The sequence below is a fragment of the Loxodonta africana genome, chromosome 4 (genome assembly GCF_030014295.1).
Source record: "Loxodonta africana isolate mLoxAfr1 chromosome 4, mLoxAfr1.hap2, whole genome shotgun sequence".
Taxonomy (NCBI): domain Eukaryota; kingdom Metazoa; phylum Chordata; class Mammalia; order Proboscidea; family Elephantidae; genus Loxodonta; species Loxodonta africana.
Window position 1 is genome coordinate 90,259,229 of NC_087345.1, and position 23,961 is coordinate 90,283,189.

Here is a 23,961-nt window from a genome sequence, read left to right on the forward strand (position 1 = left end):
ATAAAATTCAAGGTCATCAAGGAAAGGTCACCTAGAATGATATTGGGGTGGTGGTGGGGCAGGGAGGTTCTCAAAGTGAACTGACTATTCCAGAATTTCTTGACCAAGCCCACTGCTGAAACAACTCCTAGGGCTGATAGAGCCTCACTTGCTCTCATATAATCAAGGTTGATTTCTAGGTTGGGACCTTACATCTTTGCTGCCTTCAGGATCCGACTCGCTGCTAACATCCTCTGTGTTGAGGTTCTCAAAATCAGACTCGCCAACAGCAATGGGTACCCGCACAGTCAGGTTGGGGTTGTTGATGAAGGACATGTGGTCCTCGTCAATGATGTACTTCTCCACACTGCTGCCAATGCCACTAGTTGTGCCATTGCCATTCTTCTGGAAGTCGCCATTCCGGTGGATGTCTGCACCAGTGTGGTTGGCGATGCAGTTGGCCTTCTTTTCATATAGCTCATCCAGAGGTTTCACTTCATCAGCCTCGCGATGCTTGAAGTGGGCCTGCATGAAGGCACGTACTTTTAGTTTGATCCAAGCCACACCCTTCTTGATCCGGATAACCGAGATCTGTAGGTTGTTCATTTCCCCATCATCGTCCGTGGCTGCCAGATTGTCTGCACTGAAGGAGCTCAGGAGCAAGGCCAGAAATAGGTTCAGCACCTATACCAGTGGAATTGTGAAAAAGGAGATTAAATGGTATTAGGAAAAAGTTAGCTACTAAATTAGGGGTTGCAAACTGGCAGGCCACAGACTTTATGACACTGATTTGAGTTTCTGTTGTGTTTTCTTTGGTCTCCATAGTGTTTTAAATGCCCATGTTGTCAGGTGGGCATTATGTTTGCTTTAGTTGTAATGCAAGGAGTTTAGCACCTCTTTTCATGGGTCTTTTATAGTTTTACATACATTCACCTATTCCCAAATATATTTACTTCTTTTATAATCAGAAAAAGAAAAGGCTATATCCATTTTGGAAGAAAATTTTCCAAAAATAAAAACAAAAAGGTGTATATAGATTGTTGGGGAGGGTCAAAGAGTGCACAGATGTCATGTATTCATGGGCAGGAGATGTCTTAGAGGTCCATGTCAGGAAAAACCAGGCTTGGAAAGCCATCCTGTCATACAACAAGTTAAGGAGGTGACACAAAATTGTATTTTGTATCATCTTAAGAATGAATTTCATTTGAATTGGCAAATGTTATATATATTTTTAGAACAATAAAAAAAGAATGCATTTTCTTTGAGTTCCACACACTGATAAAAGCAAAACAGCTTTAGCAAGACACTGATGGTGACTTTCGTGCTCTGTTATATAGGCAAGTGTCATCACATACAAGCTTTATTTATCTATTTATTTTGTTTTAATTTCCTATTTTACCACACTGGACATTAAGATTAATTTTTATTAAGACTTACTTTTGAAAAGTGGGAGAGGTGCTCGCTTCTTGATTTACACTTGGCCCTTACTTTGTCACATTTCTGAAGAAGAGTAAGGCGCACATCTTAGGTAGAGGTATTCATATGTACAGAGTGGGAGGGAGGGAAAGAATAAATGAAATATATGCATTTGGATTACCTGGGCCATTTGCAGAAGTAAAAAGGAACATGGTTGGTAAAATGGGGGTGAGTTGCAGAGGTTTTGAAAGCTAGGTTGAGGAATTTGAATTTTATTTAATTGGATGCACGACTGGTTCCTGAGCAAAGGAGATGACAGCGATCTGAGAAAGTCATTACTACTAGCTACATTTAGCAGCGGGGACTAGAAATTAGGAGGCTGTTACATGCATGAGTTGATAATGGTCTGGATTAGGCTACAGTGATCTCAAACTTCAGCATGCATAAGAACCTCCCGGTGGGAGTGCTTGTTAAAAATGCGTATTTTCTTGGCCTCACCTGAGGAGATTCTGACTCAGTAGCTCTGGTACAGAGCCTGGGACTTGGCCTTTTTTAATGAGTGAGACTCAGGCGATTGTGATGCAGGTGGTTTTCAGGCAACACTTCTAGAAACACTGGATGTGTTACAGAAATGGAAAGGAAGGGGCAAGTCTTATGAATACTATGAAGAAAGACAAATGAAAAGACGTATTTAAGACACATCAGGCATTTTCCAGTGGAGAGAAGGAGATGAAAAAGACTCCAAAGTCACAGGTTCCTAGAGACTAGATGAGCAGAGGGACTAAGCAGAAGTGAAACTGGAAAAATGCCATCAGGGGGCAGAAATTATAAAGTTGACTTTTGTCATGTACTTCAGGTATGTATGGACAGTCATGGGAAGATGCCCTTGAGACAACTGAGAATAGCAGACTGGAGAAAGGGTGGCAAGGTCAGGGCTCATCACACTGTATACCAAAATGCAATAGCTGCAGTCACTAAAGGAGTGAAAGGACTAGGGGGATTAGGATTGAGGGAAAGGTGGCTGGGACTGGAGAAGGGGAGGGATTAAGGAAACATTACAGGTGAAATGAATGAACAGGGTGGCCATGGCTGGTTCAGAGGCTGGTGAGTAGAAACCCTCTACTGGCTGGCTTCTCTATGGTAGAAAAAGGAAGAGAACTAATGTGGACCAGCTTGAAAGCAATCATCTGAGTTTGCCTTCTTTCAGCCCTCCCTGCTCCACACCTGTAAGTAGGATTTGGAGGTCTGACCTGTAAGATCAGTGCTTCCCAAACTTCAGTGTACGTATTAATCTCCTGGGGATTTTGTTACAAATCCAGGTTCTGATTCAGCAGGTCAGGGGTGGGGCCTGATAGTCTGCATTTCTAACACTCTCCTAGGTAATTCATCGCTACAGGTCCTCAGATCACACTTTGAGAAACAAGGTGTTAAATTTCTGTTGGTAACTGTTCTATATACAGAGGCAGAAGACAGCAAGTGGCAGATCAAAGTAAAGCAAGAAAGTGATCTGTCATTTATACAAACTAAATAATACTCTAAGATGGTTTATATCAGTGATTCTCAACTGGATGGGGGAGGGGGGCAATTTCACCCCCCAGGGGACATCTGGCAACGTCTGGAGACATTTTTGTTGTCACAACTGGGGTGGGTGCTACTGACATCTATCAGGCAGAGGCAAGGGATGCTGTTAAACATCCTACAAGGCACAGGACAGCCCCCCTACAACAAAAAATTATCTGGCCCAAAATGTCAACAGGGGCAAGGCTGAGAAATCCTGGTTTAGACGAAGCAACCTTTTTATAGTAGAAATAGCATAGGCTTTGGAGTCAGGCAGATTTAATACAAGCTCTGATATTTACCAGATGCATGACCTTTGGAAAGTCGCTAACTTTGCTGAGTTTTAGTTCCTTAACTATGAAAAAGGGTTGGCAAGTTCTGGGGGTTATGACACAGTAGGCACTTTATAAAACATCACTCTCTTCTCCTTCATTTGTACCTTAGGGTTCCTGGGCCAAGAAAGAATAGAAACCAATGCAGCCATTAAGGTAGTAGAAGGGCTGAGTGGATTGGGCTTCTGGGCCAAGGGTAGGATGTTCAGGGCAAAAAAACCCAAAAAGATCTACAAATGAATACTAACCACCAAGTTGCCAATAACCATGACCATCATAAAGACAATGAGGCACATGGCCTGGCCTGCCACCTCCATGCAGTCCCACATGGTTTCGATCCACTCCCCGCACAACACTCGAAAGACAATGAGGAAGGAATGAAAAAAGTCATGCATGTGCCAGCGAGGGAGTGCACAGTCTTGGTTGATCTTGCAGACACACTCTTTGTAGTTCTTTCCAAATAGCTGCATCCCCACCACGGCAAAGATGAAGACAATAATGGCCAACACCAGGGTCAGGTTGCCCAGAGCACCCACTGAATTTCCAATAATCTTGATCAGCATGTTCAGGGTGGGCCAGGATTTGGCCAGTTTGAAGACTCGGAGCTAAGGAAGAAAAGAACCCAAACAAAAACCAAATGACGCTCAATCCATTTTCTCACCAAATGGCTAAAATAAAAACACAGAATTAATAAGATCAATTTAAATTTATTGAGCACTCCTGGGAAATTCCCAGAACTTTCTAATAGCATCTTCAACTAAATGGGGGAGAAACGGGCACAGATAAAGAAAAACTGATTAATTTCACAGAATGTGAAAAATTGAGAAGTAGGACCAAGAAAACTGCCCTGGTCCCCTGTATTAGTCTCTGAGTCAATCTGCTTTTTAAAAACCCATACACTCACATATCTCTTTCCTACTGATTGTCCCTTGACTTCTCAAGGGACATATCAAGGAAAATGTATTTGTTGGAAACTAAAAGACCAGTATGGTAAGGGCAGTGAAAAAAATAATTTGTCTCCTTACAAAAGCAAGCATTTAAAAGTTTTGAATAATGTCTCTTTTTGCCTACCAATGAATAATGGCTGATATGAAACTTTGTGATGTACCTGGAAGAATTTGGAGGAAAGGCACAAGTCTCAAACAGGGGCAGTTGCACATATATATCAAACATCTTATGGAAAGGGACTATACTGATATTAATTCAAAGGAGAGAATTTTGGTACCTGTCAATCATGGAATTTCTATATTCTGTAATGAATCATTACAAGGTCTTGGCTAACAGCTTGCGAATTATAATGTGTAGTTTGGCCAGTGGACTGATGGATAATAATAATGGGGTCATCATCAGATGTCATAAGCTAACAAATAACACCTACTATACTGTAGGAACATTGGAAGAAGGCAACAGCACTGATTTAAACAATTTTTTTTCCCTGTTGAATACTTGAGTCTTATCTGAGAATTCAAGGTTTACCAGGGGCCCCATGTGTATACCTGGGCCACTCATATCCTTTTCTGTCTTTTAATTTATTAAGAATATTGGTGCTAGGGTTTCTATCTCTAAACCCTTCCTCTTGTCTTCTAGATAATAAGAAATACTCTCAAGAAGTCCAGTGTGAGTTGGATCCTGACCAAAGAGTAGTAAACAGAGGTTCCAGAAGCTTAGCAGATGTTATTTGGGGCTTGAACTAAGTGAGATCTCTGTTTTAAAGTTTAATTCTATTCGAATTCTCTTTCTTAGATCCGCTGAATATCCCAACTAAAAAAAAATTCCCTTAAATTCTTTCAGTTGCAAGTGTTCGGGTATTTTCCCAAAAGGGACAGAAAAACCTAAGCCAGTTCAGATGCCAGGGAAGCAGTATGAGCTTTTTCTTAGTGGGATACCCCCAAAGTAACTGAGCTTCTTAAAGGACTTAATCAGGGCATCACTTAGGCCTATGTTTGCGGGCAGCTATATTCAAGACATCATTAACTATTCTTTCAGAGAGTGATTTTTAATAATTTGAACATAAACATCTTTAAATACATAAGTAAAATTCTTTTTAGGAGTTTTATACCTAATGATATGGAAAACAAATACAATATTTAACAACTAATTTTAATATAATTTTTAAAAACATTATTTATTCACATTTTCTGGAAGGGCCCACCATGAAGAAGGTGAGAAAAGTCACCTTTGAACAAGGAGAAATTCTTGTCACTTCAGGAGGATGTTCAGATAAAGATTTAGGTTCACCTAGCAAACCCAAATTAGACCTCAGAATAGACCTCGGGAGTCCTTCCTCTTCATCCATCTTTTAGATTAACCATTATTTTCTAAGGAACTTTCTAGAATTGATTTCTGTTTGTTGACTGATTTTAAAAACTAACTTCTAAAAAAAAGAGAAAAAAACTAACATCTAGGCTAGGTATATAGCAGGAAAGTTTTCAAGATTTTAGTGGCAAAGCCAAAAAGTCAACTGAAATTAGGAGTAAAATACAGCTAAGGATTTTTTTGTTTTTTACATCAAGTTAATTTATGCAAAACCCTTTCTAGTGGCTGTAAGATAGGAAATGTAAAAAGAAATTGGAGAAATATCGAATACCAATCGGAAAGATCGCAGCACCGAAAGCCCCTCCACGTCTGCTAGACCCAGTTCCATTAAACTGAGGGAGACAATAAATCCGTCAAAAATGTTCCAGCCTTCTTGGAAATAATAGTAGGGATCCATGGCTATGAGCTTCAAGAACATTTCCGCTGTGAAAATTCCAGTGAAAACCTAAAGAAGGGGAGGCGGGGGTAAGAAAAAGAAATCATAGAAAGTGAAGGCCTTTATTATTATCTTCAAATACACATGTCCAAGAAACCTCAAGAGACAAGACAAGAGACAAGACAAGAGACAGCCTTGGTTAATTCTTCATCTGAGGACATCACTATCCAGATGTCCCACAACCATCCCACATGATGAAGGAATATCTTCTTTTCCATTTGAATGAAGCTCTAAGCTCCAATGTTTGTTACCAAAACCACTCAATTCACACTGTTCAAGAGTGCACTTAAAAAGGTGTTCTAAGCAATGGCAATACCACCCAAGGTGACTCCTTTCAAGGGGGTCAGTGACTGCTTTGAGATGTGTATGTTTCAGATGTTTGCTTAAAAAAGAAATTCACTCATTATTATACTAAAAATTACAGTATTATTCTTGATTTGACATTGTGTGCCTTATCAAACCTAGATGTATGCTATAGGGTTTCTTCTTTTAAATCATAAAAGTAATACATTGCCAAAAGTATAATATAGGAAATACACCCTACCTAGGAAAAAAAATCCACAATCTCACTACCTTGCACACAACTAAAATTTCTATGTAATTCCCTTTCTACATTTTCCCAAATGCATATGTATTGTGAAAAGTTGTAAAATCACAGAGTATATAATATCATGACTTATTCATATTGTTACACAGTCTTCCTAATTCCCAGTTTTAATGCTTGTATGAAATTCTACTGGATGGCTACATCCTTGAAGAATTTTCCTATGGTTGGAGACTTTGGTGATTCCTTTGGATTTTTCAACATGGTTATCAGTGATATAAGAAATGTGTTTAGATTTGCGGCTTGTTGAGTGCAAGAATGACATCTTCCCTCTGTTACCTGTCTTCTACTTTTCTGCCTGACCAAGCCCCTTGTGTTTTCCAATGCCTTCTGTATCCTGTAGAACTTGGTAACGATATGCCATAAGAAAGTAAAACCCGTGTATTCTAGTGCTGACAATAAAACCAATACCCTCTTCCTAAGACAGTATACAATACTGGGGAGGCCAGCACAACCTGTACAAGGCAAGGTCATCGAAGCTCCACAGATACATCCAAACTCCCTGAGGGACTGAATTGCTAGGCTGAAGGCTGTGGGGGCCATGGTCTCAAGGAACATCTAGCTCAAGTGGCATAACATAGTTTACAAAGAAAATGTTCTACATTTTACTGTGCTGAGTAGCATCTGGGGTCTTAAAAGCCCGTGAGCGGCCATATAGGATACTCCACTGGTCTCACACCTTCGGGAGCAAGGAAGAATGAAGAAAACTAAAGATACGAGGGAAGATTAATCCAAAGAACTAATGGACCACATCTACCATGGCCTGCACCAGGCTGAGTCTAGTATAACTAGATGGGGCCTGGCTAGCACCAACTGCTCTGACAGGGATCACAATAGAGGGTCCCGGACAGAGATGGAGAAAAATGTAGAACAAAATTCTAACTCAAAAAGATCAGACTTGCTGGCCTGAGAGACACTAGAGAAACCCTGAGAGTATGGCCCCTGTACACTCTTGTAGCTCAGTAATGAAGTCACTTCTGAGATTCACCCTTAGCCAAAGACTGGACAGGCCCATAAAACAAAATGAGACTAAAGGGGCACACCAGCCCTGGGGCAAGGACTAGAAGGAAGGAGGGGACAGGAAAGCTGGTAATAGGGAACCCAAGGTCAAGAAGGGCGAGTGTTGACATGTCGGGGGGTGGTTAACCAATGGCCTAAAACAATATGTGTACTAACTGTTTAATGAGAAACTAGTTTGTTCTGTAAACCTTCATCTAAAGTACAATAAAAACAAACAAACCAATACCCTCTTCCTAGGCTAACCATGTAACTTCACAGTCTTATTGAATATTGTTATGTTTTTATAGGAGAGGACTTCATATGCAATGACTTTAAAACTGTCTTAATAAGTTATTACTTGTAACCAACTAGTTACCAAGCTTACATACAAAAGAATTTAAGGAAAACTTTGGAAATAACAGTCTGAGGACAGAATTAAAATAGTAAAAAATATAGATTATGGATGAAAATATACCAAATTAATATAGCAATAACAAAATAGAATCACTTGATGGGAATACATCAAAATGGATATAGTAGGCAACAAGTGTTTGGTGTTCATATACTTTTATGTGGTTTCTTATTTTTCTAAACTGAAGATATAGTGTTGTAAAATTGGAAAAAAACAATTCCCTAAAGCGATCCAGTTAAGTAAAATCAGATTCATAGGGTGAGCCAAGTACCTACAGATGGAACATCCCTCTGAGTGAGGGAGCTTAGGGAAAGCATGGGCAGCTAATCAATTTCTGACATACACTTCACCCTTAATGGAAACCCATCAAAAGTTACTCTACACAGAAAGGTAGCCTACTTAATTCAGCAGAGACTGGAATTGTTATCCCACTGGTTCCTGGTGAACACACAGAAGTGCTGAATAAATAAGCCTGAAACATTTACAATGTGGGGACTCTGGTTCCTAAAAGAAAATCAACAGTGACAGTTATGTGGTGATGCCTGTCAACTGGGACAAATGGTGGCCAGATGCCTGGTAGGAAATCGCCTAGGAGAGCGGTCATCAACCATGTTGTTTCAACACATGGTGTGCTACCATCACTGGGGTGCAAGTCAAAATAAATTTGTAACTATTAGTTGTGTGAAGGAATTATTTTATAAAGAATTGAGAAGAGTAGATTTAAAGTTATCCTAATGATATCACTCTGATTATGTTTTTCGAGGAGGAGAAAAAGAATTATAAGCAGTGTCATCAGCAATTGTGCATAAGTGTCACTCTCATGAATGCCATTAAATATTCACCTAAGAATTTATTTTCTATAAGATCTAAATAAATGGAAAGACATCCTGTGTTCATGGATTGGAAGACGTAATGTTGTTAAGATGTCAATACCACCCAAAGCAATGCAATCCCTATCAAAATTCCAACAGCCTTTTTTTCAGAAATGGAAAAGCCAATGTTTAAATTTACATGGAACTGCAAGGGGCCCCGGATACCCAAAACAATCTTGAAAAAGAAGAGCAAAAAAAGAACTCACACTTCCTGATTTCCAACCATACTATAAAGCTACAGTAATTGAAACAGTGTGGTACTGTTATAAGGATAGACATATAGACCAATGGAATAGAATTGAGTCCAGAAATAAACCCATACAGCTATGGCCAACTGATTTTTTTTATTTTATTTATTTTATTTTTTTATTATTATTTTTTATTTTTTTGCCAACTGATTTTTGACAAGGGTGCCAAGTCCATTCAATGGAGAAAGAATAGTCTCTTCAACAACCGGTGCTGGGACAAGTGAATCTCCACATGCAAAAGAACGAAGCTGGTCCCATATCTCATATTATACATGCAAATTAACTCAAAATGAATCAACGACCTATATATAAGAACTGGAATCATTAAACTCACAGAAGAAAATAAAGGGATAAAGTTTCAAGATCTTGTTTTTGACAATGGATTTAGGTATGATACCAAAAGCACAAGCAACAAAAGAAAAAACACAAATTGGACTTGATCAAAAATTTAAAAACCTACAGAATGGGAGAAAATATTTGGTAACCGTATATCTGATAGGGGTTTAATATCCTGAGTATGTAAGAACTACAACTCAACAACAAAAAAACACAACCCAATTAAAAAATGGGTACAGGTCTTGAATAGACATTTCTCCAAAGAACATACATAAATGGCTAAAAAGCATATGCAAACATACTCAATGTCATCAGTCATTAGAAAAATGCAAATGAAAACCACAATGAGATATAACCTCACATCCATTAGAATGGCTATTATCAGAAAAACAGAAAATAACAAGTGTTGGTGAGGATGTGGAAAAATTAGAATCCTTGTGTATTGCTGGTAGGAATGTAAAATGGTATAGCCACTGTGGAAAAAGTTTGGCAGTTCTGCAAAAAGTTAAATATAGAATTACAGTGAAACCTGTGAGAGCCGGAACCTGACATGACTACCTTGTTTTTCCAGGTCTGGCAAATTTTCCACGTTCAGCAGGGTGCAGTCTTACCACTCTTTTATCACTTGTTTTGGAGACTCATGACGACCCCATGTGTTACAGGGTAGAACTGTTTCACAGGGTTTTCTTGGCTGTAATCTCTACAGAAACAGGCCTTTCTTACGGGGAGCCACTGGGTGGGCTTGAACCGCCAACCTTTCAGGCTAGCAGTCGATTGCAAACAAAATTTAATTCACTAGCCTGGCTGAGAAAAAGCCTCCCAGTCCAACTGTAAAACAAGTTGTATTGTATATTTTGCAAACTAGTCAATCTCACTTTTTTCTATACTCTTATTCTCAGGTTCAGCCAAAGGCTCTCTACAAATCTCCAAACCTGTGAAAATCCTCCTACTGAATTATACTCATACAGTGCCTACGCTTTGTAAGTACTTCTAACTACTCCAAATAACTTCGGTATAAGTTCTCATTTTATCCTCCGAACTGCCTATGACCGGGTATTAGCCTCATTTTATAGATGAAAAACATTTCTGGACATAAATCAAATGGCTTATTTAAGGTTCCAAAAAAAACAAAACAAAACAAAACAAAAACCCCGTTGAGTCGATTCCTACTAATAGTGACCTTATAGGACAGAGTAGAACTGCCCCATACAGTTTCCAAGGAGCGCCTGGTGGATTCAAACTGCAGGCCTTTTGGTTAGCAGCCATAGCACTTAACCACCACACCACCAGGGTTTCCAATTTAAGGGTAGGCTATATCTAACAGAAACGATAACCCAAATCTTCTGACTTTTAGACTTGTGTTCTTTTTGCCAAACTCAGCACTTGTGTTGATTGGCAGCGAAGTGTATCTTTGAGTTTCTGGTATTGCCCAGAAAATACTCATGTTGTAAGTTTCCCTGAAGTCAAGCACATATCCAACTGCCTAAGTGGGCATCTCCACTAAGTGAATAGACATCTCGCACTTAATATGTCCAAGACAGAACCCGTGCATTTAAACTCCAAACCTGCTCCTTCCTCAGCTGTCCCCATTTTCCCCTCAGTTACTAAATCCTCAGACCTAGGCACCATTCTTCCTTTCTTTTCCTTCAACTCCACTAGCCAGTCCAAAGTATCCTGAACTGCTCACTACTCTCCACCTTCAATACTAATTGTACTTTCCCCTTGAAAATGATTGCCTCCAGAGTGCTTCATTTTAGAACTTGGTTCTGGGTTGACTTGCCTTATGGAGTCCCTCAGTATTAGCTGCCTACCTTCTCTTCTCTCTTTCCTTGCAAAGTCTTCTGAATGCTCCCAATTCTAATTTTGGTGTGGCCCTAAATCTCTACAGATTTTTAAGAAAGGGAAAAATAACACTATTTGCTGGCCTGGTCTTAGGGCAGTTTTGCTGGTGTAGGTGAAAAGGCCTCTCAAAATCCCTTGGCAATCAAGGACTAATTCTGTGAAAAGCAAGGAAATAGAAAGACTTTGAGAAAAACAAAACACTACAGGGAAAACAACAATAGCAAAAACAACATCAGTAAAAACCATCAAGTGGTATTTCTCATTACTTAGCCTGTGCTAATAAAGCTGAAATCTGTATGATATTGTTAATCGGCTCAAAATTCCATCTGACAGGCCACACCCTTGTGTCAGCCCAGGCACAGCGTGGGAGCAGATTCCCTGGGCCACCTGTGGGAGCGTCCTGTCTCAAGACTGCAGGTATGCATTTGGCTACATCAGCATTTACAATGCAGCAGGAGCCTGGAGCACTAATCCCAGACATGGTGACTGGAAAGACCATGCAATCTTCTTGGCGACAGGCGACAAGCCCTAAACAGATAAAGGATCCTTTTTCCATTGTGTTTTCAGAATCAGAACTAAAAATGACGTGTGATGTGCGTGTGTGTCACAGAAAGAGAAAAATACTGGGCAAAGATCATGCTCAAATTAAATGGTAACAAGCTAGAGTTAAACATGACTACGGTGTATAACTCCTAAGGTATAATAAGGCCCAGATGACCTAGAGGGGTTCTTCTGACTAATTATTTACCATCTATCAAAGATCAACCAACTCTTGATTTCTGCACTAAGGAAGTAAAACAGATAATCCTGAAATCACAACTATCTGACTTCAGCATACACTATGTAATCTGTTTTTTTTAAAACTGCATCCTTATCTTCTAAATAACATAATAAATTAAATATATGACTTAAACTAACATTAAAATAAATTTGGCACAGATCAACCGATGGCAGAAACTGGATGACAGCCCAGAAGTTGGACTGGAGGGGAAACTGCCTAGAATTAAAATTTCCCATAAACAGTCTCCATGTGGATAATGACCTGACTGTACAGGCAAATTTATACTGACATTAGTGTACTAGAAGAGCCCCCCTATTTTGTGGCGGTTGTTACTGAAGGTGAAAGGGGAAGTGATTTGCTGGAGCAATGCAGGGTTCAGTGTGAGAAACAGAATAAGAAAGAAAGAAAAAAAAAAAATCCAGAAGTTCTTGGCTCAAGTTGCTGAAACCAACCCACAGTACCATGCCTCCCATTCTGTCACCATGGTTGGTTTTCTGCCAATAGCTCCTAAATTACGTCTTCAAAGTTCTGCAGAAAGAGGAAACAGCCAAGGGATCACAATGTGAGCAGAAGTGGCCAGTGCTGCGGCATATGTGGGAGTGTTTGTCTTCCAATGAACTAGTACTTTCTTTTCAACTAAATTCCAGCTTTCAGTACCAGAAAAAGATGTCCTAAGGGCAAGGCATATCCAAATCATAACATTAAGAGACAGTGCTCCATCTTACCAGATTTCCAACAGCCAAGACATGCTCAAATTCTGGCGTCATGGGATGGTGCTCCATTGCCATAAACAGTGTATTCAGGACAATGCAGATGGTGATTGCTAAATCCACAAAAGGGTCCATAACTATCAAGTTCACAATCTCTTTCAGTTTTATCCAGTAGGGATGACACTCCCAGATGAGGAAAGTGTTAGCAAATTTATACCAGCATGGCGGGCACTTTCTCTGAGACTCTTCCAGCTCTGTAATAAGAACAAAGATGGTCCCTCAATCACACTGAGAAAAGAAAGGGGATATGCTAATAATCCTTAATTGGGTTGTTATCACTGCTATTAATATGAGACTAAACATTGCTTCAGTGCTAACGTTCCTGAGTGCCTCCCTTCGCTTTAGGGCAGAGCAGAGGTGTAATTAGTACAAGGTCTCTTCCCTGTTAATAGTGATCTAGTGATCAACAAAACTCAATCCATCAGTTTTGGGAGTACAGCATAATGGTTAGGAGCTTGGGCTCTGCAGTCTAATTCCCTGGTCCAACTGGCTTTAACACTTGGCTTTAACACATTGATCTCAAGCAAGGTACCTGACTTCTCTATGTAGCCTCATCTATAAAATGGATTACCTACTTTATGGGCTATAGAACGATTATCAGAATTAAATGAGTTGATGCATATAAAGCAGGCAGCACACCACCTGGCACAAGTGCCCAATAAATGGTAGGCATTATATTATCATCAAAGAAGCAGTCAAAAGCATGGATGCTGAAGCCAGACATAACCAAAAACCAAAACCAAACCCAGTGCAGTTGAGCTGATTCCAACTCATAGCGACCCTATAGGACAGGGTAGAACTGCCCCATAGAGTTTCCAAGGAGTGCCTGGCAGATTCAAACTGCCGACCCTTTGGTTTGCAGGCGTAGCACTTAACCGCTACGCCACCAGGGGAAGCCAGACATAGCTTTGCTCAAATACCAGCTCAGATACTTGCTAACCGTAGGACCTTGAGCAAGTTACTTCAATTTGTTATGAAAATTAAATGAGCTAAATACATATAAAGTGCCTTGGAACACCCTAGCATATTGTAAGTGCTATCAAAGTATTTGTTATTATTATTAGCAGCGGCATAATCGGCATTGTCAACCAAGCCACAGGTGGAATACATCTATCGTGTTCTCAAAGAAGTACAAGTCACTGTCCCCACCTTCAATAAGTTTACAGTTTAGTTAAGAATGTAAGTCATACTCCTTTCCCCTTTTCTCTTTCTTTCTCCTTCTCTTTTCTCTCCCCTCTCTCTTCCTTTCTGCTTCTCTTTCTCCCTTTTGCCCTTTCCTACTCTCGCCCTTTCCTTCTATCTCTCTTTATCTCCTTCTTTCTTTCTTCCCTCAGTCTCTTCCTTCCCTCTCTCCTTCCTTCATCTTCTCTGTCCCTGCTTATCTGTCTCTTTTAGCAGCGGAACTTTTTTTTTTTTCCCCAAGTAAGATCTAATGTGACACCACCCTTCTCAATATGTAAAACAGATAAATCAGGAGTTGCTCTAGTTGAAGCAGGAATAAGGGCTGGCCCTAGACCAATCGACTTCTTCCTTCTCTGAGGTACTCTCTAGAACCTTGGACTCTAAAAAACCACAGACTGAAAATCACTGGACTAGATGGTCTCTAAGGTTGTTTACAAGGCATATTAAAAACCATGATTAGACACTAAAGGCAGGGGGCCATTCAACTGGTAGTTGCAATAATGTACGCATGAGGCCCTATACAACAAAGCACTCCTCAAATTAAGTATGAGAGGTAATAGCTGGGATTACAAAATTCCAAGGACCTCAAACTAAGAGGGTGCTCTTTTAAAGGTACAACTTTGAAAACCTGTCAGAACAATAATCCTTAGAAGCAAGGGACTGGTTCTACAGGGTTAGGTATAACAGCATCCCTCCCCCTGCCCAAGTCTGCTAACAAAATAAAATCATTTAGGGAATAAAAAAAAAACTTTCCCAACATTTTACCAAGAACAAGATGGCTGCCTTAGTCTACTTTCTCTTATTCCAACCAGCTGGATGGTGCCCATGGTGATGGCTTTATTTTAGATGAGGTGGTTTTGGTTACGGTTTCTGATTGGCTCCCTGGTTGCTAAGAAAATGGTTGCCTTGGTTTTTCAGATTTAGGGGCCACAGTAAGCGCCATGTGGGAGTCTGCGTGGGAAAGGAAGTCTGTGAAGAAAATTTGCTTTGGCTTCTTGCTCATAGAGCTCCCTCCCTTCCCAAGGTAAATTTAGTTTTCTTCCCCCAAAAAAGAAAATGAAAAGGTTCTCTTATTTCCATAAATTCTTATAGTACATATTTGGAAATTTGGTTCCGTTCCTTTTTTTATCTCCTCCTTTCTCCAAATGTCTGCTGCTTGTTGGCACATAGAAGTTGAAGCAGTGATTGTTCACATTTCTGACAGCTGACACAACTGTCATGTTTTACAATGATCTAGGCTCCAAGTCTCTGTCAGACAGTAAAGAGGGGTTCCCCTACCCTACAGGGCACCAAGAGGATTCCTACAGGGACAGTAGAGACTTCATATCCATGTTTACTGAAAAGGGAAGATCCTCAAGATAATCTCCTCTGTTCCCCTAAAGATAAGATCTGGAGCTTCAGGAGCTAGAAAAGATCTAATAGGGAGGTTTATAACATGGCTCACAACCTTGCAAACTATTACCGGCCCCCTGTGCCTGGAATGGCTAGTTATTTGGTTGGGAGAAACGGGTTAATGTGTGGAAGTGAGATGTCCAAATGTCTGTGGGCTTCCTTTACTTTGCTCCTGGACATTTTCAGAAGCGGTTACTCAATGTCTCACCTCAGGAGTATGGGAATTGTTTTCAGAGATGGCCTCATAATTTCACCAAGATGGTGGCTTTGGCAGACCATGAGGTTTTTCAAGGCAGGGGTTTCTCTCAATTCAACAACCTTTAAGCGCCTACAAAGTACTAGGCACTCGGGATGCACTGATAAAAAAGAGTGACCCCCTCACTGAATTTACAGCTTCCTGGGAAAGGCAGATACAAGACAAGCTATTATACAGACACTTGACATTCGTTGATTGAATAAAATGGTGCCCTGGTGGTTTTTCTGGTGGTACAGTGGTTAAGAGCTTGGCTGCTAACCAAAAGGTCGGCAGTTCGAACTCACCAGCCACTCCTTGGAAACCCTTTGGGGCAGTTCTACTTTGTATGTGATAGGGTCACTATGAGGTGGGATTGACTTGACAGCAATGGGTTTGGATGAATAAAAGAATGGATAAATAAAGAGTGGTAAAAACAGCTATGGCCAGTTACCTTTACAGGGGAGTTTTTGTTTTTAACTGTAGTAAAACATTTGCCATTTCAGCCTTTTCCACGTATATAATTCAGTGACGTTGATTACATTAACCATGTTGTGCAACCATCACCACCACTGTTTCCAAATTTTTTCATTACCCTTAACAGAAACTCTGTACCCTATAGGGGAGTTTTTGAAACCGCTTTACCTGAGAGTCAATAATGCTAAGTACCATCACTTCTTCCTCATTCCTTATCAGCTCTTTCCCCCTCTCCAACAGCTTTATTGCTTTGAGAAATGAGGGTATACTACTCTTTGCCTGCACCCCACCCCTGGCCCTCTGTTAAACCCCCAAAGTTTACGGCTCTGCTAACTGTGAATTCTACTGAGTTTGTTGGATCCTGGTGAGCATATCTGCAACAGGACAGGGGTGAAGCAGAGCAGGAAAGATTTTATAATCATTTTCAGGATTCTAGAATTCTCCACTGTGGTTTCCAAACCATTAGGTAGGTAAGAGCCTGCTTCTTTGGTTTGAAATAATAATTTTAGTCTTTGGAGTAAAATAATGTCAGAGTTCCCTAACTGAAAATCTGGGAAACAGAAATAATTATTCACTCCATGTTGGCTTTTAATGTGGTAGCAAACATTAAACACAGAGGGACAAATGATTAAATAGGAATAGATCTTTCTTCACGTCCTTTAATTCCCTCTCACATTATTCAGCTCCAGCCATTCGTTATTCTTTGCTTAAAGCAGTTCTGTCCCAACAGCTTTAACAAAGGGAGCAAAATAGGAGAGGGGATAGGGTGAATACCTGAGCGGGAAACAGCAGGAAATGTACAGGGTATGTGAACATTAAAACATTAGGGCTTAGAAAAGGGGAAAAAGAACTGGAATGGCTTCCCACTCATGAACACAACTACAGCTTTCTCTCTCCTGGGGGATGCCTTACATCTATTTTTTTAAATGTATGTGCTGGTGGGTGGAGGGTAGAGACTGAGTAGAGCAAGACAGAAAGAGAAAGATGAGGACATGGAGAAGAAGAAGGGATTCAGAAAAAAAAGATAAAATTCATGCTCAGTAGAGGGATGGAAGTGCTAAGGCCTCCACACAGAAACCTGCAACACCTCCCACCTCAGATCACAGGAAAGTGCAGTTTGACAAATATTTTTTGATCATCCACTTTTGCCAGGCCTTGTGCTAGGCCACTTGTAGGTAGCTGATAAATAACTGTTGTATTGCATTGATCATTCTCCTGTTCTGATCTCTCTGCCAATAATAAAATGTGCCTGTTGGAGACTGTTAGCTATTTTTTAAAATATTTTAATTTTTTTTGTTGTTGAGAATATACGCAGCAAAAACATACACCAATTTAACAGTACCTACATGTACTTTTACATGTACGATTCAGTGACACTGATTTTATTCTCCAAGTTGTGCAACCCTTCTCATCCTCCTTTTCTGAGTTGTTCCTCTCCCATTAACATAAACTCACTGCCCCTGAAGTTCCTCTCTAATCTTTTGACGTACTGTTGTCAATTTGATCTCATATAGATAGATCTTAAGAGAGCATAATGCTTGAGGCAGACATTCTTTACTAGCTAAGCTAAACTACTATTTGGTTTTAAAAAGACTTCAGGGAATATTTTTGGCTTCGGGTTTAAAGATTATCTCAGAGCAATAATTTCAGGGTTTCATCCAGCCTTCATGGCTCCAGAAAGTCTGGATTTCATGAGAATTTGAAATTCTGTTCTTAATTTTCCCCCTTTTAATCAGGAGTTTAAAAAAATATATATATTTTATTGTTTTTGGTAAAAGCTTACACTTCAAATTAGGTTCTCATGTAACCATTACTACACAATGTGTTAACATTTTCATTACTTCCCTTCTGGATGTTTCACTTCTAGTAATCTGGTTTCCTTGTCCTGTTACCCTTTCAACTTTGCTTTAGAATAATTGTTGACCATTTGGTTGATCAGATTCTTGATCACCATATTTTCACACAAATAACATGCACTTCCTATGTTTGTTTGCCAGCCATGCCCTCCCTGGTAAGCACACAATGCTAATTTATTTACAGCAACATGTAAATAAAATATTTTAATTTTTTTTGTTGTTGAGAATATACACAGCATATTCGAGTCGATTCCGACTCATAGCGACCCTATAGGACAGAGTAGAACTGCCCCATAGAGTTTCCAAGGAGAGCCTGTGGATTTGAACTGCCTACCCTTTGGTTAGCAGCCGTAGCACTTGACCACTACACCACCAGTGTTTCCAAAAACTGGCATAGTGGTGCTTAATGAAAATAGCTCAAGGGGGTGGGAGGGAGGATGTGGTTGACAAACATAGAAGGCATGTGTTATTTGTGTAAAAATACAGTATTAGTTTTCCTTCCTCAACAGCCATAGATGCTCAGAGGAATCCTGTCTTGGTCTCCAAGTGAGTAATAAAATTAGTCAAGGTTCTTAAGCCAGTATTTCATAGATTGGATTTTTATAATCTGCAGCTATTTACTTGTAATCTCCAAGTATAAGCTACAAGGCTTAAAAATGTTCTCTAAAACTATAACCTCAATGGGAATGAAAGAAAACAAGAGTAAATAAAGGTTGTTTAGGCAGCTGAATGCAGTTAGTTTAATATTGTTTCTACTCGATACATTCTCAGGATTAATCTAGTTATGGCCTAACCCCTTGCACATATGTGGAGATGCGTCTCCCTCCATTGTAACCCGCTCTCCAACAACACACACACACACAGACAGACAGACAGACAGACAGAATAGAAGTGGTGCTGGGGCTTAAATGACTCAAAAAAACAACTTGTGCCAAGGACACCAAGATAATTTCGAGTCTGTCTATCTCAGAGATTCTAGTTATGGTTAGGTTAGCGTGGGTGTCTGGATTCTGAAGAACAGCAGTCTGAGGCCTCAGGAATAGTTTGGCTCTACAATGGGAACTCAGCTAAATTAACATGAATCAAATAGGGAAGATTCATGCAGAATCAATCAGAATCTTGTGAGAGAAAACCTAGTTACTTAATTTTTCTAAACAGAAAGCAAGAAGAGCCTGGAATATAGACTACAATCGGATAGAAAGCTTCTACTGTTACTTGCTAGGGGGGCTGTGGTATAATGGAAACTCCTCAGCATGTAGACCGTGTCATGGAGGAGCCACGTAATGCAGAGAACTAAGGCACAGACAGTGACGTTACTGCAGACATGCTATCATTCAATAGTGGCTACTCTTCCCCTGTGGCACGAAACACCCCAAGTATGAGGGGTTTTAGCTTATGTATTCACACATCAAATATATCTATGGATATGTGGTGGTGTTTGAAAAGAGGTAGAATTAGGTGCAATCAAAATGCATAGTATATTCTTCCTTAAGGGAAAATCAAAAGGGTTTTAAGTACACCTACTTCTCACGTAAGGACTATCTTGTTATTTGACATTTCTCATTTATGACAATAGTACAAAATTTACTACCCAACTATTTTGCACATTAACAAGATGGTGGGCACGGCAGCAATGGCTGCAGAGCATCCTCTCCCTCAAGGGGGGTCTCCAGGTGGCCTCCAGGAAGCTGGGCCATGCTGCCCTTCACCCTCTGCTCCCTCCTGTGGTGAAGGCACCAAGTCCAGCTGCTGTGAGGAGCTGGCCTCCTTCGTGGCTACCGCCTCTGGGCAGATGTACAGGCAACACCAAGCCAGTGGGCGCCCGTCTGGGTTCCCAGCTCCTATGCTGCCTGAGGTCCCGCAGCTCAAAACTGCTGTGGGGTGGGAAGGGAGTAAAGAAAGAGGGCACTGAAGAGGGTGTTTTGAAGAAATGCATGCAAGTTTAACGACATCCTAAAGGGAGCCGACAGGGCCTGAAGCCTTCACCTGCATGACCAGGCTCCCAGTGCCCTCAAAGGAAGCCCCAAGCCTCGGTGATTTGCCAGGACTGGAAGGAAAAGCAGGCTCCTGAATTGTGAACATAGAGCTTGTGGGGGTGGGAGTGGAGCCCTGGAGGCAGCTCCGTGAGGGAAGCTCTGACCCAGCACAGGAGGAAGGTGAAGTGGTTAAGCTGTGGGAACTCCAGTCACACAGTCCAGCTTTATCCAGCTTTGCCTCCTCTAAGCCTCCTACTACGCAGAGGAATAATCCACGACTGGACTTGTCACAGTGATGAGTACATCACTACATCTTAGCTGTTATGTCTGTACTTTCTAAATAAACAAAATTGGACAAATGGATGGTCTGCAAACAGGAAAAAAAAAAAAACCTTCATTTTTGCATAATGCAAATTTTTGCATAATGACCTGGTCTTTGCAACCCAACCATGTCAATAAGTGAGGAGTGGGTGTAGTTAAAAAAAAAAAAAAAAAAAGAAGTGGGCATGTGTTGACACGAGGGAGATTCCACTGTTCTGTTATCTCTGCAGTTCTTTAGTCTACATTCCTTTATGCCTCACAACACTCCAGTGGCTCCTCAGGATGTCGATTACAGAGGGTTCTTTTTTTATTGTGCTTTAAGTGAAAGTTTACAGTTCAAGTTAGTTTCTCATACAAAAATCTATACACACATTGTTATGTGACCCTAGTTCCTCTCTCTATAATGTGACAGAACACTCCTCCTTTCCAGCTCAGGTTTCCCGCGTCCTGTCAACCAGCTCCTATCCCTTTTTGCTTTCTCATCTCGCCTCCGGAGAGGAGCTGCCCATTTAGTCTCATGTATCTACTTGAGCTAAGAAGCACTCTTTTCATGAATATCATTTTATGTCTTATAGTTCATTTTTTAGTTCAATCTAATCTTTGTCTGAAAAGTTGGCTTTGGGAATGGTTTCAGTTCTGGGCAAAGAGAGAGTCCAGGGGCCATGTCTTCGGGGGTCCTTCCAGTCTCAGACCATTAAGTCTGGTGTTCTTACTAGAATTTGAGTTCTGCACCCCACTTTTCTCCTGCTCCATGAGGGACTCTCTGTTGTGTTCCCTGTCAGGGTGGTCAATGGTGGTAGCTGGGCACCATCTAGTTCTTCCAGTCTCAGGCTGATGGGAGTCTCTGATTTATGCGACCCTTTCTGACAGAGACTTCTTGAGATCATTCTAGCTCATTCTTAGGTCAAATCCTACCTATTTGTGTACAATGCTGGCAGTAGCTTTGAAGTCCTTATCTGATCTTCTGTATGTAGATTCTGGATCAGAATTTGGGATGCTGGTTTCTATAACCAGTTGGCTCTATTCCTAAAGCTCAGAGACAATTTTTGCAAAAGTCTAACCAAAGAACATTATACTTACCATGCACACTACATATTTATATCTTAGCAGCTTGAACTGACATCACAGGACACATACCTTCTACTAGTGTATTTGTAACAACACTCAAGATACTGTTGATTCTGTCCTTTCGTCCATAGGAAGCCAGTTGCTCCATGGAAACTAAGAGAGATCCAGGGCCTTTCTTCTTAATTTCCACCTCAGTTGTTGCCTGAAAATAATTGCAAATAGGGTGAGTAAAGTCTTAGAAACCCAAGGCTGGGCCTTATTGGCTAGACATTCCAGAGCGCCAGCAAGAACAAATGCTCTTTATTACATTTTTAACTTTTATCCTACAATCCTATTCACTTCAAGAAATAGATTAAAGCAAGTCGGCCATGGGTCATCCTTAGTTCTGTAGATGACAGGGCTGAGTTATTTAATACCAATTTGTACAAATCCAAAATGAGCCCAAGAGTCTGGCTGGGACCTAAATACCTCACGTGGTCAACTCTGAGCCTAGAGTAGAAACACTAGATCCCCTAGGGTCACCCAACAGAAGTGAACCCTGAGTTTACCTGTCCTAATATTCACAGGATTTGACTAGAAACTGGACCACATGAAAAAATAAGTCAAATTTGCCTCTACTTGAAATTTCATTAAGGGCTAAATCCCTGACCACACTATTACAGATTCTGTAAAAGCACCATCATTTTACCAAACTGTCGTTTCTAAATGCCAAACCTGGGCCTAACTGAACCTTAGCAAGTCAAAGTTCTATCTCAAACCCACACTTAACCTCTAAAAAAAAAAAAAGATAAGATAAACATATAAAACCAAAACCAAACCCACTGCCGTCAAGTCGATTCCAACTCCTAGCAACCCTATAGGACAGAGTAAAACTGCCCCGTAGAGTTTCCCAGGAGTGCCTGGCAGATTTGAACTTCCAACCTTTTGGTTAGCAGCCGTAGCACTTAACCATTAAGTCACCAGGGTTTCCATATATGATGTAATATATTTCAATTAAAATAGCAAAACTTTATTATACTTCCTTACAGTGGCTTGGAAAAGGAACACATGAGGTCTAAAAGTTGCTATCAAAATAAAACCGTATCACCTGCAATGTTCAAATTTCCAGCCACACAAAAAATGCCAGAAAATGTCATTAGATTGTTATACAAAATATATGTTACATGCTCATTCTGGACAACTGGTATGCTGGCTCCTAACTAAGCATCTCTTAATGTCCCCTGCTTGTGTTCTTTGTGTCAATCTGAGTAGCCTACATCAGATCAGGCTCAACTGGGTACCTTAAAATCTAGCTTTCTAGTAACTATGACATCCACTGTAACAATGTCATCCATGTAAATCTGGCTGCCCCTTTTCTGGTGAAGGTCAGAGGGCAGAACCACGAAGCCACAATCTTAGTAATCATCACTCCTCAGGGGAAAGGGAAGTGATATACTTTTATGAGGCTTGAGAAGCAAATGGCTGATATCAGTACCAGAATGACCCTAGCTGGTTTCTTTTTTTAGGGGGGAAGGGGAAATCCCATTGCTGTCAAGTCGATGCCGACTCATATCGACCCTACAGGACAGAGCAGAACTGCCCCATAGGGTTTCCAAAGCTGTAATCTTTACAAGAGCAGACTGTTGAGTCTTTCTCCCACGGAGTGGCTGGTAGGTTTAAACTGCTGACCTTTCAGTGAGCAGCCAGGCTCTTAATCTCTGTGCCGCCAGGGCTCCTTTTATACATATCTGAAGAAATACATCAAAAAGCCCTTCTGTCTTCTGTACATTTATATTTTAAAAACTGTAGAGAAGAAATTTCCTGGCAGATGACAACATTTATTTTATCAAAGTGTTTCATCAAACTGCTTCACTGATCGAGACATTTGGTTCACCTTGGGGTTTTGCTTTGTTTTGTTTGTTTGGCAGAGTTACAGAATTGGGAAGGAAAATGACCAACTTCCTTGGGAATTCCTGGCTGCAGTACTATACAAACATCTGGATATGACTTGTTAGCCATTAACTCAGGTTATGATAAAATACATTTCTTTGAGAATTTACTCTTTGCTGCCATTCTCAGCCTGACAGTCACGATATTTAATACATCAGTTTAAGCTACTACATTTTTAGATGAGAATCATCTAAAACTGAACATAGAAAGCCCAATACAATGGACACTTTCATTTCTGGCACTGTTTTGATCCCAAATTTTTACTGAGCTGTCCTTCTGCAAATCCATAGCACACGGTAGATAATTCTCATAATGCTGACCCCCAAAGTACTGTAAGAGCTGATGGACAAGTTTACTCATCAAGGAAGGATGAAACTGCATTTAACATAGCTTTGGTGCTGAGTGTATCCTTCTGTTTTCTGGACATAAATAAAATAAAATAACAATATATAAAACTTATAGCCTTTAGTAACACCAACCTTAAAAAAACAAAACTAATGAAAGTGCAGTCTAAAAGACTTGGTCAAACTTTAAAATTATTATTTGGTGATCCCTATTTGAAAGATAATATTTTTTAGGTTGGATTTTTAAAAATCCACACAAGGAAAAATTCATCCCCAAACTTAAT

General features: G+C 40.3%; 1 protein-coding gene across 2 annotated transcripts in view; it reads right to left on the reverse strand.

Annotated features, from left to right (window-relative positions):
- SCN8A (sodium voltage-gated channel alpha subunit 8) overlaps nucleotides 1–23,961 on the reverse strand; it is a 158,906-nt gene that overhangs the window by 43,100 nt on the left and 91,845 nt on the right. For both annotated transcript variants that reach the window (XM_010596698.3, XM_023556559.2), the window contains 5 exons: nucleotides 21,474–21,606; nucleotides 12,856–13,094; nucleotides 5,872–6,045; nucleotides 3,533–3,889; nucleotides 193–663 (listed from right to left, as the gene is read on the reverse strand). In XM_010596698.3, coding sequence (XP_010595000.1) covers nucleotides 193–663; nucleotides 3,533–3,889; nucleotides 5,872–6,045; nucleotides 12,856–13,094; nucleotides 21,474–21,606 — 1,374 coding nt within the window. The remainder of the gene's footprint in view (nucleotides 1–192; nucleotides 664–3,532; nucleotides 3,890–5,871; nucleotides 6,046–12,855; nucleotides 13,095–21,473; nucleotides 21,607–23,961) is intronic.